Source organism: Oryctolagus cuniculus, chromosome 7, assembly GCF_051225735.1.
Source record: "Oryctolagus cuniculus isolate XC-2025 breed Fujian yellow rabbit chromosome 7, ASM5122573v1, whole genome shotgun sequence".
NCBI classification, from domain to species: domain Eukaryota; kingdom Metazoa; phylum Chordata; class Mammalia; order Lagomorpha; family Leporidae; genus Oryctolagus; species Oryctolagus cuniculus.
In genome coordinates, this window is record NC_142873.1 from 156,220,380 (window position 1) to 156,233,543 (window position 13,164).

Here is a 13,164-nt window from a genome sequence, read left to right on the forward strand (position 1 = left end):
TGGAGGATCACTCTCCGCCTTTCTCTGTCACCCTTTCAGATAAATATTGTTAAGACACATCAACTTCAACCCTTAAATAGGTGAACTGTGTGGGGTATGAATCAGACCCTAGCAAAGCTGTGTGAAGGATCTATCTGTAACCACAGGGCACCTGCCCACCAGGTAGGACGTCCCCACGCTGAGCGTCCTGGGAACCTCGGGCTTCTGCCATGGCTGGGAGGCCGGCCCCAGCCCAGCCCAGAAATCCCCCAACACGAAAGACCAAGCGGGCACCCTCAAATGATCACCCCCACGCATGTTCCTTGCAGTCTCTCTCCACGCTTTTATTGTTCATCTCTTCACATGGCAGACACAGTGAGCGCCGTCTTCTCCCACAACCCCCACACCCCATCCCACTGTCACCAGTCCCACGGAGCTCCTGGGCCGGGGGCGAGGGCGGCCACCACACCTGCACACGCAGGACACAGTGCCCCCCGCGCCATCTTCCCGGGTTCGCCTCTGGCCGAACAAAGGTGACCCCGGCAGGCTTTGGGTCCGGGAGCTTTCCTTGGTGCTGACAGGGGAGACGCCTTCCAGGACAGTGAGGGTGGACGTGTCCGGCTCGGAATCGTACGGTGGGGGCAGGAGTGGCCAGCACCTTCCACGCCTGCGAGGTGGACGGGAGCAGTGGGCCCAGCGATTCCAGTTTGTGACAGAAAAACCAACAGCGGTTCTGAGCGGAGCAGGACCCAGGAGGACGGCGACGCCGGCGAAAGACGCGTGCACCTCTCTGCCCACGTGGGGATCCCACGTGTCCCTCGTCCTGGACCATGACAGACCCCACTCTGCAGCCAGTCGACCGATTCATTAAATAACACAAGTTATAAAACTTTATAAAGGGGGCATTTACAGTGGGGGACATAAATACGTGCTTTGAAAAGTGTCTACGTACATATTTACAGAGTTGTGGGATCAACCATAGTAGCCCTGAAAGAAAAGCATCCCTTCTGCGCGTGGGAACTCCTGCTCCCCCCGGGTCCCCCCCTCCCACGCTGGGCTTCGCAAGTCACCGAGGACGGCGCTGAGAAGACAGCCCCAAAGTGGTCTCGGACATCCTCGCTGGGGTCTGCCCCAAAGGCACAAAACCCACGGACCTCACTGCACTGGATCCGGACTCAGCTCAGCGCGCCTGTGTCTCTCAGACACGCAGCGCCCGCCCGCCAGAGCGCAGGGCCCCGCCTGTCCCTCCCAGGCAGGCCACACGTGGTGGCCACAGGTGGCCACCATCTTCCTCCCCCTGTGCTTTGAGTCCTCCCAAGTTTCTCATTTCCCTGTTCTAGCTGCTTCCCTTTGCGGTTGCTTTCCAAGGCTCACTCACAGGTGTCCGACCCAGATGGCCAAGCGATGGCCCAGGAGATGCCCCCCCCCCCAGGTGAACAGCAATGAGATCTTGTTCACGGATGCACCTGCTCATTTAGGGGTTCTCTGCAAAGATTCAAGAGCGAGGAACCGACTAGAATTTCAAATCTGGAAATGACCCAAGAGCCAGCAGCTCGGGTTGCTTGGGCAGCGGACGGGGTTTCCAAGGGCTCAGACCAAGGGTGTGGACTCGGCCGCAGTGGCGTGCTGACTCCCAGGGGTGCTGCAGGGAGAGGGAGGGGGCCCTGGGGATTGGCCGCCTTGGGAAGGTCGGGAGGTCTTTCTGGGACGGGCCCGAAGCTGACCCCCAGGGCTGGACCGGAGTCCCTGCAGTGGCGAAACATAACTTGAGAAGCAAAAAGCAAGGTCGAGGAGCTCTTGAAAAATTGCATAGTAGGAGAGGCCCCGCCCTGACGGGAGGCAGAGCTGCAGCGCACAGCCCCCGGGGTCTCCCTAGAGGCCGGAACCTTCCTGCCTCCCAGGGCTCAGGACCCTTCGAAGACCACGCACCCACGCACACGCGCACCCACGCACATGTGCACACACGCACACGTGCACACTCACGGCTGAGAGGTCAGCACAGAGACCACACGCACACATGCACACGCACACGCACACGCACAGCTGGGGTAGGTCGGTACTCCCTGCAGGGCAGCCTGCCGGTCCCTTTGGCTTCACTGATTCCAAGTCACTTCCGGTGCTGGGGAGAGAGAGAAAGTAACAGTGACAATGGTGGCCACGCAGTCAGCGCCCGCCCTGGGCTGTCCATGCACGACCCGCCTGGTTGAACGGAGTGTGCCAGACCTACAGCAGAGAGCTCGGCACGGTGACAGCTCCCGTGAACACAGCCGCATGGCCGCAAGAGCACCGCCCACCGCGCACCCTGGTCCCTTTGAGGATAACCTCCAACCCTCTCCACTCCAGGAGTGACCGCGACCCTGACCTTGACCACCTCACACTGGTTTGCCTCTTTAACTTAAACCGAAGCGATCAGCACATAAGTAACCCTTTCGTGTCTGGCTGCTTTCGCTCGGTGTGTTTGCCGGAGTCGCCGGCCTGAGCACACCGTCCCGGTCCTTGCAATCGTGTGGATTCCACGGCGGGAGCACGCCACGGTTATCCGTGCAGACCGGGGCCATCCTGCATAAGGCTGCTAGAACCTTCCTGGACGCGTCTTGACGACACGGACGGTGCGCGTATGCACACCCGCGTCCCACGGAGACACTCTGGCCGTGTTTCCCGGTGGTCAGCTCTGCCCTGCGCATCGCCCAGTGGCCCTGCGGGGCCTGAGACGCCCGGCCGTGCGTCCTGGGCCTGCTCTGCCGTCCCCCGCTGCCAGGTCCCCTCTCACACCGCACCCACAGGCTTGGGAGGAGGAGTGGCGCCTACACCGGCGGCAGGGGCAGAGCTCCTGGGCTCCCCGGGGACAGCTCTGCCGCCTGCTTGCTCCACACGGGGTGTCTGGCCGCGCGCGCGTGATGAGCGCTGAGTGGCATCTGTCACTCTCGGTGGACTAGGAGCCCGGACCTGGAACGGGCCCCCACCCGCTAGCAGCAGTCATTCCCACGGTCATTCCCACGGCCGACTCAGGTCCCCACTCAGAGCCACAGCCGCACTGGCCCGTCCCCCACGCGGCCCCGAGTGTGCACCGCCATCAGCCCAGCCTACAGGCGGGCGAGCCAAGACCTGAAGGGGCGAACACCGGCTGAAGGTGTTGCTGGGGAGCCTGGGGCCGGCCTTCGACTCCGGGACCCGCGCAGGGCACCGGCGTCACCTCCCACCGCACACCCAGCCTCGGGGCCGGGAGAGGCTGGTCCAGGCCGGGATGGAGCGGGTGCCCGGTGCAAACACAGAGGACGACTCGGACACGGCACGGCGAGAGCTGCCGTCCTGCGGGACCCCAGCCGCCGCAAGGGGACGTGCGTGGCCACCCAGCCCGGGACCCGCCGTGCACCCGCCACGACTACGGCACCCAGTGGCTACGCTGACGCCACATGCGTCATGACGTCATCCCAGGTACATCCCATCCCAGGTACGTCAGGCCATCCCCACTGCCCAGACTGCGTGCGTCGCGTCGCACCATGTGCGTCACGTGCGTCCCTCCGTCATCACCAGCGGATGTGGCCCGCGTGTCTGGGACAGCGCCTGGCTGTGGCCCCGCGCCCGTGCCCTCAGAGGTGCGCTCGGCGGCCACCCACGTTCCAGGAGGCTCTGGGGAAGGGGGCCTCTCCCACTGCCCCGGGTGCAGGAGGCGGAGTATTAGGGGTAGGGGTCCCTGCTGCCGGTTCAAGCGCACAAGACCCCACCGTTCCAGAATCCAGCCTATCCGTGCCTTCAACAACCGAATTCTCATTCCAGATGACCCTGGCCAGGGGTCTGACCCCTGCCTTGCATGAAGCGGGCGCCCCCAAGCCGGGGGCCACCTGGCCACGCCTCCCGGGCAGGCTCCTGGGGTCTGCGTTGGTGCTTGGAGCCCCAGTTCTTCCCGTGTCCACCGTCGTCTGGGCACTCTTTGGGGTGCTGACCAGGGACAGTGAACGCAGGGAGGCCCGGGCCTGGGACCTGCTACGGCCCAAAGCCCCCCAAAAAGGGGAGTCCGGCTTCCGGGTTTTTGCCATCAGAAAACTCAGAGAGGGGCTGCGTGGGCCCAGGGTAAATCTGGGTTTTATCCTGTATGGATTGGTGTTGCTTCCTTTCCCCTCCATTGTGGGAGCAGGGACTGCATGGTCTTTTCTGGACCTAAAGCTAAAGAGAACTGAGGGCAGCCACAGCGATGCCGGCCTCACCTAGCACCGCTGGGGGCCAGCCGCGCCACTCCTGCACTGCTTGTATTTGGCGCGTCCTAGCCGGTGGCCCCACCGTAGTCCCATTTCACAGCTGCAGACCGAGGCTCAGAGAGAGAAAGGAACTTGCTTGAGGCCCCATACCCTGTGAGTGGCAGACCTGGGTCTGAACCAGGAGTCTACACGGCTGCGGGATGGCCCCGCTGGGCAGGGCGTCGGAGCGACCCTGAGTCCCCGAGGAGCCAAGCCTCTCTCTCCTCCCCGCCCCACCCAAGCACAGCCCCTCAGCCGCTGCGCCAGCTCCTACCTGTCAGGGCACAGGTGCAGCGCTAATCCTTGAAGAAGGGTCCCTGGAGCTGGGCTGCAGCCGGGGCCTTGAGCTTCCTACACTGCCTGGTGATGTACGGGGCCGCGGCGGGGGCGCACCGCGACGCCACGCGGAGGCTGTAACTGTGGAAAGAGGAACAAGACGGCTGTCATCAGGAGCCCAGCCTGGGCCCCAGGTGCGGGCGGGGAGAGCGGGCACACTTGGTGGTCAGTGCAGAGCACGCCTCCCAGGCCCAGGCAGGAGCCCCTCTTCCTGGGCACCTCCAAGCCTCAGCCAACCCGAGTTTTAGCCACCGCGGCGTGCTTGGCTCTGCTCCATCCAGCACGGTCTGTCCCCAACCCAGGCAGCTGCAGGAGCACAGGCGAGAGGTGTCCATCAGCCTGGCTCTTGGCACGACGGGCAGAGCTGTCCTGGTGACCCCAGAGGGCATGCGGGTGAGGGGGATGCCGCCTCTGTGCCCTGCCCTGATTCCCTGTCCCCACCTGCCCACCCTGCCCCTCCCTGCCACCAGGCCCAGCAGCCACAGGGCAGAACGCATCAGAGAAGCTCCCGTGTGTGCAGGGAGGGGGCGGGTCCCCTGCATGCCACGAACCCCGACGCTGGGCCTCCGTCCTGGGCCTCATGGAGGCCAGGCGCTCCTGTGCTGGGTCTCAGAGTGGTTGACAAGAACTCTGGATCCTCCCACGTAGCTTGGCCGTGGTCATTACTACAGCCCACAGCATCGGATCTTTGTCTTCAGAAATGCTTTTAAAAGATTGTTTCAAGACGATCCAGCTGTTCCTCCCCACCTTGCTCACCCAGCAACTTGTGCTCGTCTTTCAGGGTATAGCTGCAAAACCACCTCCTCCTGGGTGCCCTCCTGCCTTAACTCCTGAGTGAGGGGTCCTCCTGCGGACACCCACTGTCTCCCTGTGTCTCCCCGGCTCAGCACTGGTTACGCTGGACTGCACTCACAGAGCGAGGTGTCTGCTCTCGTGAGTGCCAAGACCTCAAGGTCAGGGCCTGTGACCTGGGTACTGCTGCAGCCCAGCTCGGCACAACAAAGGCAAGCGCTTCTGAATAAGGACCCCTGCGCTGACCGCATGCCCAGGACTGCGTGTTCCACCCGCACTGGCTGTGTCACTCCTCACCCGACTGCAGGGTGGACGCGGCTTTGTCCCCGCATTCTCAGACGGGGGAGCAGAGGCCAGCTCTGGCCACAGCGGCCTGGGCGGGGCGAGGTGGAAGGGGAGATGGGCGGAAGCAGGCAGGGCAAGTGCTTCTGGGAGTTTCACCTGGGACCCCCAGTGCCAGCTCTGCCTAAGTGGGGAGGGAGTGGGTCTCAGAGCAGCAGAGAGAGGGCAGCATCAGGGCACGTGTGTGGCAGTGTCTGGGGACATCTCTCATCACAACCGAGGGGAGAGGTGTTGCCACTGGCACCTGGTGGGTGTGACTAGGGGAGCTACCAAGCATCCTAGGATGCCCAGGGCAGCCCCATCCCCATAACAAAGGTCATCCAGGCCCCGTTAATCACGGGGACCACGTTCCAAGACCCTCAGTGGGTGCCTGCATTGTGGTTAGGATGCACCCATATCTACTGCATCTTCCTATCCATATGTGCCATCAATGAGGTGAATTTATCAGCTAGACACAGCGTGAGAGTAACAATAGTGACTGAAAGAAAGTAGAAGAATCACCACAATACACAGCAATGGCAGCTACGTGAGTCCTGTCGGGGGAATGCAGACCGGTGCAGCCGCTGGGACGGCAGCGTGGAGGCCCTCAGAAGTCTGAATCTAGACCCACCATGTGACCCAGCAACCCGTCCTGGGAATTCACCCAAGGGAAATGAAGTCACATATGACAGAGTTGTCGGTATCCCGTGTTTATTGCAGCTGAATTCACAAAATAGCTAAGATATGGAGTCACCCAAAATGCCCGTCAACTGAAGACTGGATAAAGAAATTATGGGATACATACACCGTGGAATACAACACAGCCATACATAAAAGTGAAATCCTGTCGTTTGCAACAAAATGGATGAAATGAAATCACACTTAGTGAGATAAGCCAGTCCCAAAGGGCAGATGCCATACGTTCTCCCTGACCTGTGATAACAGAGCACCTGAAAGACAATCTATAGAGGTGAAATTGACACTTTGAGATGCAATGACTTTGAACAGCCCTTGTCTCGACTGTTAAGGAACTGCTTTTTTAAATACTATTTGTTGAACTCTTTACTTAGTATAGAGTCAATCATATGTGTATAAAGTTAATTGAAAATAGATCTTAGTAGAAAATAAGAATGGGAATAGGAGAGGGAGGAGGAAGAGGGGTGGGAGTGGGGTATGGTGGGAAGAATCACTGTTCCTAAAGTTGTATTTACAAAATGCATGAAGTTTGTATTCCTTCAATAAAAGGTTTCTGTGGGAGAAAGTAAATAAAAGCCACGTGCATCACTTCTCTCTCCCCCTCTCTCACCTATGGGGGCACCGCGTGGCTTCCCTCTGCCGTATCTGAGACGCCGGCATCACCGCTCCTGCCCTCGGCTACTGCGACGTCGAGCGCAAGGCCTGGACGGCTGAGTGCACACGGCGTGGATGCAGGCACAGGGGTCGCCTCCCGTCCTGGGCAGGGTACCGTGGGATGCTCAGAGTACACTGTGTGCCTTCAGATTTTCCGCTTCATCCTTTCACACCATAGGTGGGCTGAGGGTAATCCGAAACGCAGAAGGCAAATCCGCGGACCGGGCAGCCCAAGGGAGGGATCTATTAAAACGCACGGAGGCACCAAGAGAGGCAGACAGAGCCGAGGCTGCTGTCGCGGGGAGACCACTCTGAGAGCCCAGCTCTCGGTCGCGGCCAAGAGCTGAATCCCTCCCCGGGCTGCACAGTCAAGGCTGGGTCAGCTCATCACACTGGGCTGTGAGCGAGAGTCATGGGCGGCCCCTGAGTGTTCAGTGCTCAGAGATGGGCCGCCATGGCCTGCTGGGCAGGGGGTCCCTCCACAGCCGGCGGCACCCCGGTGCTGGCTGATTCCAGAGTGAGCACTGCCCCTCTGCTGGGAGACTCGACCCTGGAGGAGACGGTCAGCCGGGGGGCTGCCTGGCAACACCACGGCTCCTACGCCTTCTCTCTGCTGGGGCCGAGGCCCCTACAGCACCCCCTCCCAGCGGTAGCAGGATCAGCAGCAGCTTTGGACACAGGCCCTGCACCTTCCACTTCCGGCTCCTCCCTCTCCTGTGCCTCTGTTAAGTGTTCAGAAAACAGACCATCCAAGAAGCAACTCACAGCCCTCCCCAGCTCCACCTGCTGGCCCCGCGGCCGCAGCAACCACAGGGTGGACGGCGGACGGTCAGGGACAACGCCCCCACAGCACGGTCCCTCTGCACACCGCCTGGCCTAAGGAGAGCCACACCGGCTAACGTTCACTGGCCTCTGTGCTGCCTGAGGACTTTCTCAGCTGCCTCTCTGGTCCCTCCCCACAGCCCAGCTGGTTGGAAGGACAAGAGTTTTCATACCTGTCTCACAGATGGAGAAACTGAGGCAGAGACTGTTCCTGGGCGAGCAAAGCCCAGGCCTTTCAGCTCCTTGCAGGGCCACATCGTGGGGGGGGGGGCACGGTGCCCCCAGCTTGGTGTTTCCCCCTAGATGGGGATGCAGGGGGTGGGCAGGGATGCCCTGCAGGCTACAGGAGTCCCCTTCCTGACCACAAACTCCTGAGAGCCCAGTGGCCACCTGCACCTGCAGTGCTAACGTGTCCCCGAACCCACGTGCGCCTAGCCTGGAGCCATCAGTCAATGCGCATGCCCCATGAGTCTTGGGCCCCGCCGGCTAGCTGTGTGGCCTCGGCCAGCCATGGGCCCCTGCCGGCTCCAGGCCCACCCTCTGCAAGGTCAGAGTGCTCGTGTGGCAGGGATACTGTGCCGATGAAGTCTGGAGAAAGCGCTCAACCCAGCTCCCCCGGCCCCACCGTGCCCACTGGCCCAGAGCCGCGGCTGATGGGACCCCAGGACAGCCCGATGTGGTCAGCAGGGGGAGGGGACAAGCGCCGACGCCCACGCTCCTTGCTGTCTGACCGTGCCTTTTGGCCTGTGTCGCTCCCCCTCTTCATGGAGGAGCAACACTAAGCCCTGCCTAGGCTTCATATCCGAGTCACGGCACCATTATGTCGCTCCCCGTTTTCGTGGAGGAGCGACACCGAACCCTGCGCTGTTCTTTCGTCTGCTCGGCCCTCCCCGGGTTTGCTGCTGGTTCTTCCCGGGTTGGCTACTATCCCTTCCACCTCCGTGGAAGGGCAGTTCCCCCTGGTCACATTCCCCACTTCCGCAGGGGAGCGGCACACCGCCGGCCGGCTCTTCTCGAGGGCTGCACAGGTGTTCCCCTTAGATGTTCCCCTTAGATGTTCCTGGTGCATGCCGTCTCTCTCCTCCTTTATAGTCCTCCTCTGCCAATCCCAACTCGGCTGCCCACACGCCGAGTACGCCGCTCTCCAATCAGGAGCAAGTCCTACAGTTAATTGGTTGAACTGGAGGCAGCTGTGCGGAAGCTGTTTACTTCTCTCCCAGCGCCACATTGTGGGAGAGCAGATGCATAGAATAAGTCCCAATTCCAGTAACTCAGTCTAGTCCGGGCTGCTCCCCACAGGCCTGGGCACCTCCTCGGTTTCCCGCGCTGTAAAAATGCAGACGGTCCCCGGAGGCCCTGCTGACTCAGAGCAGGGCTGGGAGGAGGAGCCCCGGGCTCTGGAGGCAGAGCACTGGGTGCTGCCTTCCGGGAAGAGTTCAGCACCCGGACACACGTCCAGCAGGTGTGACGTCCGCGGCAGGAGGCGAGCCAGGGCCCCAGCCTGTCCTCGAAGCCTGACGTCAGAGCACAAGGGTTGGGCCTGGCTTTTGCCCCCAGATCCCCGTGCAGGGCTTGGCACTCACGCACCAGCTGCCTTCCGGGAACCTCCGCTTGGCTGTCTGACAGGCGTGTCAGCTTGAACACGGCCCAAGTGGGCGATCCCATGGCGCCAGCTTGCCCCACCCCTCCAGGCTCCAGCCTCAGCAAACGGCATTACGAGAGTTGTCACAACCAGGGCCCAACAGGACTCCCTGTCCTCGTCTGTTCTGCGGGCGGGGGGCTTGGAGACCTCCCAGCCACTCCCAGGGGGACTGTGTGCGCGCACTGAGCCCGGGGGCCCCAGGGGCCTCCCTGTGCATCATCCACGTTGCGGCCCCTCAGCCCGGGGCTTTGGCCAGGGCGGGGAAGAAGGGCACCCTGCTCCTGCCGCCCGCTCCCCTCGCCCTCCCGCTGCGTCCCGTGTTCCTCGGTGGGCCCTGTTCTTCTGACCTTGGAACCTCAGCCCCCATTCCCTGCCCTGCCCCCACTTCCCGCAGCCTCCGTGTCCCTTCCTTCTCTGCCCACCCCCCCAGCCTGGCCCCGGGCCTCACCAGCACGTCGCCCTGTGCACGTTTCGTTCTATAATCCTTCTGGATCCTTCTGGACCTTTCTGGATCTTTCGCTCACAACAATCACTTTGCCTACTGCATCGCGTACTTCTTCACTGTCATTCTCCACCACCAGGGGCAGGGCTGAGCCCCCTGTGCCTGCCCTAGGAGCCGGCTCAGGAGATGTTGGATTGGAGGGATGACGCAGGAACTGGGTTGCCGCAGCCTGGTCCAGCGGGATGGTGATGCATGAATGAATGAATGAATGAACGGCAGGAGAGGGCAATGCAAGATGGACACCCCGGGGTTGCGGCTGGAGGGCCACGCCCCTTCCTGGCCAGCCCCACCGCCCAGAACAGCAAAACCCAGAGACTCAGCACGAGGACCCTCGTGTTGGGGACAGGGGCCAAGCGCAGTCATGACGGTGCCCCCTGCTGGTCACCGTGGTGTTGGATGCCCCACCAGTGACGTTCCACAGCGGCTGCCTCGCTTCTCCAGGAACCCCAGAACCCCGCAGTCCCTGGAGCAGCTGGGACCCCTGAGCCGTCTGCGGCCAGTGCCTGGGGCCTGCAGCCGGCCCTCACAGAGAGAGACAAAGTCACGCGAGACTTGAGTTTTCTGGCCACACACTCAGTCTGTGCTGTTCCCACTTTACACACATTCAAAGCAGCGTGCTGGACGGTTCCCCAAGGCCACGGCCAGCCAGAGGCAGCCCGGTGACGAACCCACAAGGGTGAGCAGGGCTGTCAGACGGAGCAAACGCAGAGTGTGCAGCTCTGACATCAGACACGTCCCTGGGACCGGAGAGGAATCGTGGCTGCCCCGGGCCGCTGGGGGCCCAGGCTTGGCCCCAGGAGCCCTGCTGAGAGGCGGTGCTGTCCAGGGAGGGGAGTCCAGGGTGGTCAGCCGTAGCTTTGTGTCCTCCAAGGTCACAAGCTGACGTGACACCATCTTGGGGAGAACTGGGGTTGGAGGGTCCCTCGTGGTGGCATCAGTGGCCTTTCTCTGTCTCCTTCTTTATCCAGACACACATGCCTTCCAACAAAAAGCCACGTGAGCACAGCAGAAGCGGCTGCCCACAAGCCAGGGAGAGGGCCCCCCATGGGCCCTGCTGGCCCCATCTCAGCCTTGCAGCCTTGTCCAAGCCTCCGCCTATGACATTTGGTTACGGCCACCGGAACTGGCTAGGACCAGCTGCAGAGCGCACACCTGGTGAGACAGGGATGCAAACCCGGGGACTGAACCGGGGCCATCATCTCGGAGCACGGTGCCCCCTACCTGGACGACCCCCTCGGCGCGGCCACAGACAGTGCCGATCCCCAGTGCCCATGCCCAGCCCCCAGCTGCTTCCCACTGTGGGCCCAGGCAGGAGGCAGCGCGTGCTGATGGGGCGACGGGAAGGCCCCTTCACCCCAGGTCCCACCTGTGACCCGGCCACCACCCCACCCCCTTTCTTGGCGAGTGACCCGGCAGCCCACGTGGTCCTGCCCTTGCGGCTCCTGCCGTACCCGGGCTGTCACCACGCCCTCCAGCTGGCCCTCTTTCCCTCTCACCACCACTGGGACACCCCCCCCCCCCCGTGAGGCCCCCTCCTCGCTGCACTGCCTGCTGCCCTGCTGGCTCCCGTCCCGTCTGTTCTGTAGAAGCAGGACTTTGTCCTGACAGGCAGACAGGCAGGCAAACTGGGTCAAGACGCGCCCTGCTGTCCTCGACACTCCTGGGCACCGAGGACAGGCCCCTGCCGGCCTGCCAGCCCATCGCTGTCCCTTCCCTGTGGCCTTCAGCCCTGGCCACTCACAAGGGTCACCCGGAGGGGCCTGGGACACAGCAGGACATCAGAAGTTCATGGGCAGAGATGGGACGTCTGTGGTTGAGCCCCCCAGGGATTCCAGCGTGCAGCCTGGGCCGAGACCTGCTGCCCTGGGCATGCCTGAGGCCAACGGCACTGTGTCAGCTGCGCGGAGCACCTGTCCCCCCCCACTTCTCCCCCACAGGCAGCTCCCGAGCGACTGTGCTGCCGGCTGCTTGGGGGTCTCCCCGGGAGCCCCGATGGGCCAGGGCAGCAGCACCTGGCTACACTCTGCTCTTCACTGAACCCTCAGCACCTCATTTTTAATGAGAAAGCAGAATGCGGGGAGAAATGCAGGGTTCCACATGCCACCAAGAAATGTCACTGGGTGTGCGGTACAGGAGCCACCCAGGTACCCCGGGACGGACACGGGCATCGGAAATCGGAGAAACACCAGGGAAGCCAGGGTGGGGAAGGGGAGGGGGGAGGAGGGCGTGGGGATGAGGATCCCCAGCAGACAGCGTGACCCAGGAGCCGGGAAGGATTGAAGTCGGGGTTGCTGGTCCCCCTGGCCGTCTCCCATGGGCCAGGAAGTGCCCTGCCCCCCTCGGCGGTGAGCCTGGCGCTCAAAGCCCACCAGGCTTTGGGGGTCGGGGAGGGTGACGTCCCTTGGCAGGGCCAGCAGCCAAGGCCCTCTCGCCGCTGGGGCTTGACTCCGGGACAGGGGACAGCTGAGACCAAGGACAATAAATGGAAACAACAAGAATAAAGCTAAGAAGTGATGCATTTTTTTTTTCTACAATGGGCAAAGGATATCCGCATCATTGAACCCATGGTCTCACGCCAGGAAGAGCTCGTCAAGAGAAGCAGACAGCTGCCCAAGCCGTGCTCCGCGGTGCTGTGAAGAGAGGTGGCCACTGCTCAGATGGCGCTGGGGAGGCAGCCTGTCCAGGGAGGACCGTCCTCAGGGCCCCACCCCTGGGAGGCAGTGCCTACCTGTCCCAGCGCCGGTGGTGGGCATGGCCAGCACTGAGACAGCAGAGAGTGGGAGACCTAGCAAGTGGGGTCTTCCAGGCTTCATCCCAGCAGAGCACAGGCCACACCACGGCGTTGTTCAGGAAGAAGAGGAGGTGGAGGAGGGGGTGGGGCAGGTACGGGTTGCAAGGTGGACGGGGAAGCCCTCAGCGCAAGAGCTGAGATCTGAAGAGAGGATCGGTCCACTAGGACACCTAGCCCTGGTGTGTGCCAGGTGGTGGGAGCAGCAAGTGCAAAGGCCCTGTGGTGAGACGCACCTGGAATGGCAGAGGTGAAAGGGCAGAGGGCAGGGCCTCGAAAGCCCTCAGGGAGGTGGGAGCTCGGCTGCCCCATCTGGGAGGAGGAGTGACAGGACCTGACGTGGTTGTGGGGCTGCGTACAGGCTGCAAGGTGCGAGGGTGACTGGGGAGACCAGTTA

The 13,164-nt window shown here is 62.4% G+C and overlaps 1 protein-coding gene across 5 annotated transcripts in view; it reads right to left on the reverse strand.

The window, feature by feature from the left end:
* Nucleotides 1–302: 302 nt before the first annotated feature.
* PRDM2 (PR/SET domain 2) overlaps nucleotides 303–13,164 on the reverse strand; it is a 126,592-nt gene continuing 113,730 nt past the window's right edge. For all 5 annotated transcript variants that reach the window (XM_070077044.2, XM_089299267.1, XM_089299265.1 and 2 more), the window contains 2 exons: nucleotides 4,489–4,631; nucleotides 303–2,098 (listed from right to left, as the gene is read on the reverse strand). In XM_070077044.2, the coding sequence (XP_069933145.2) occupies nucleotides 4,511–4,631 (121 nt within the window). In that variant the 3' untranslated portion in view covers nucleotides 303–2,098; nucleotides 4,489–4,510. The remainder of the gene's footprint in view (nucleotides 2,099–4,488; nucleotides 4,632–13,164) is intronic.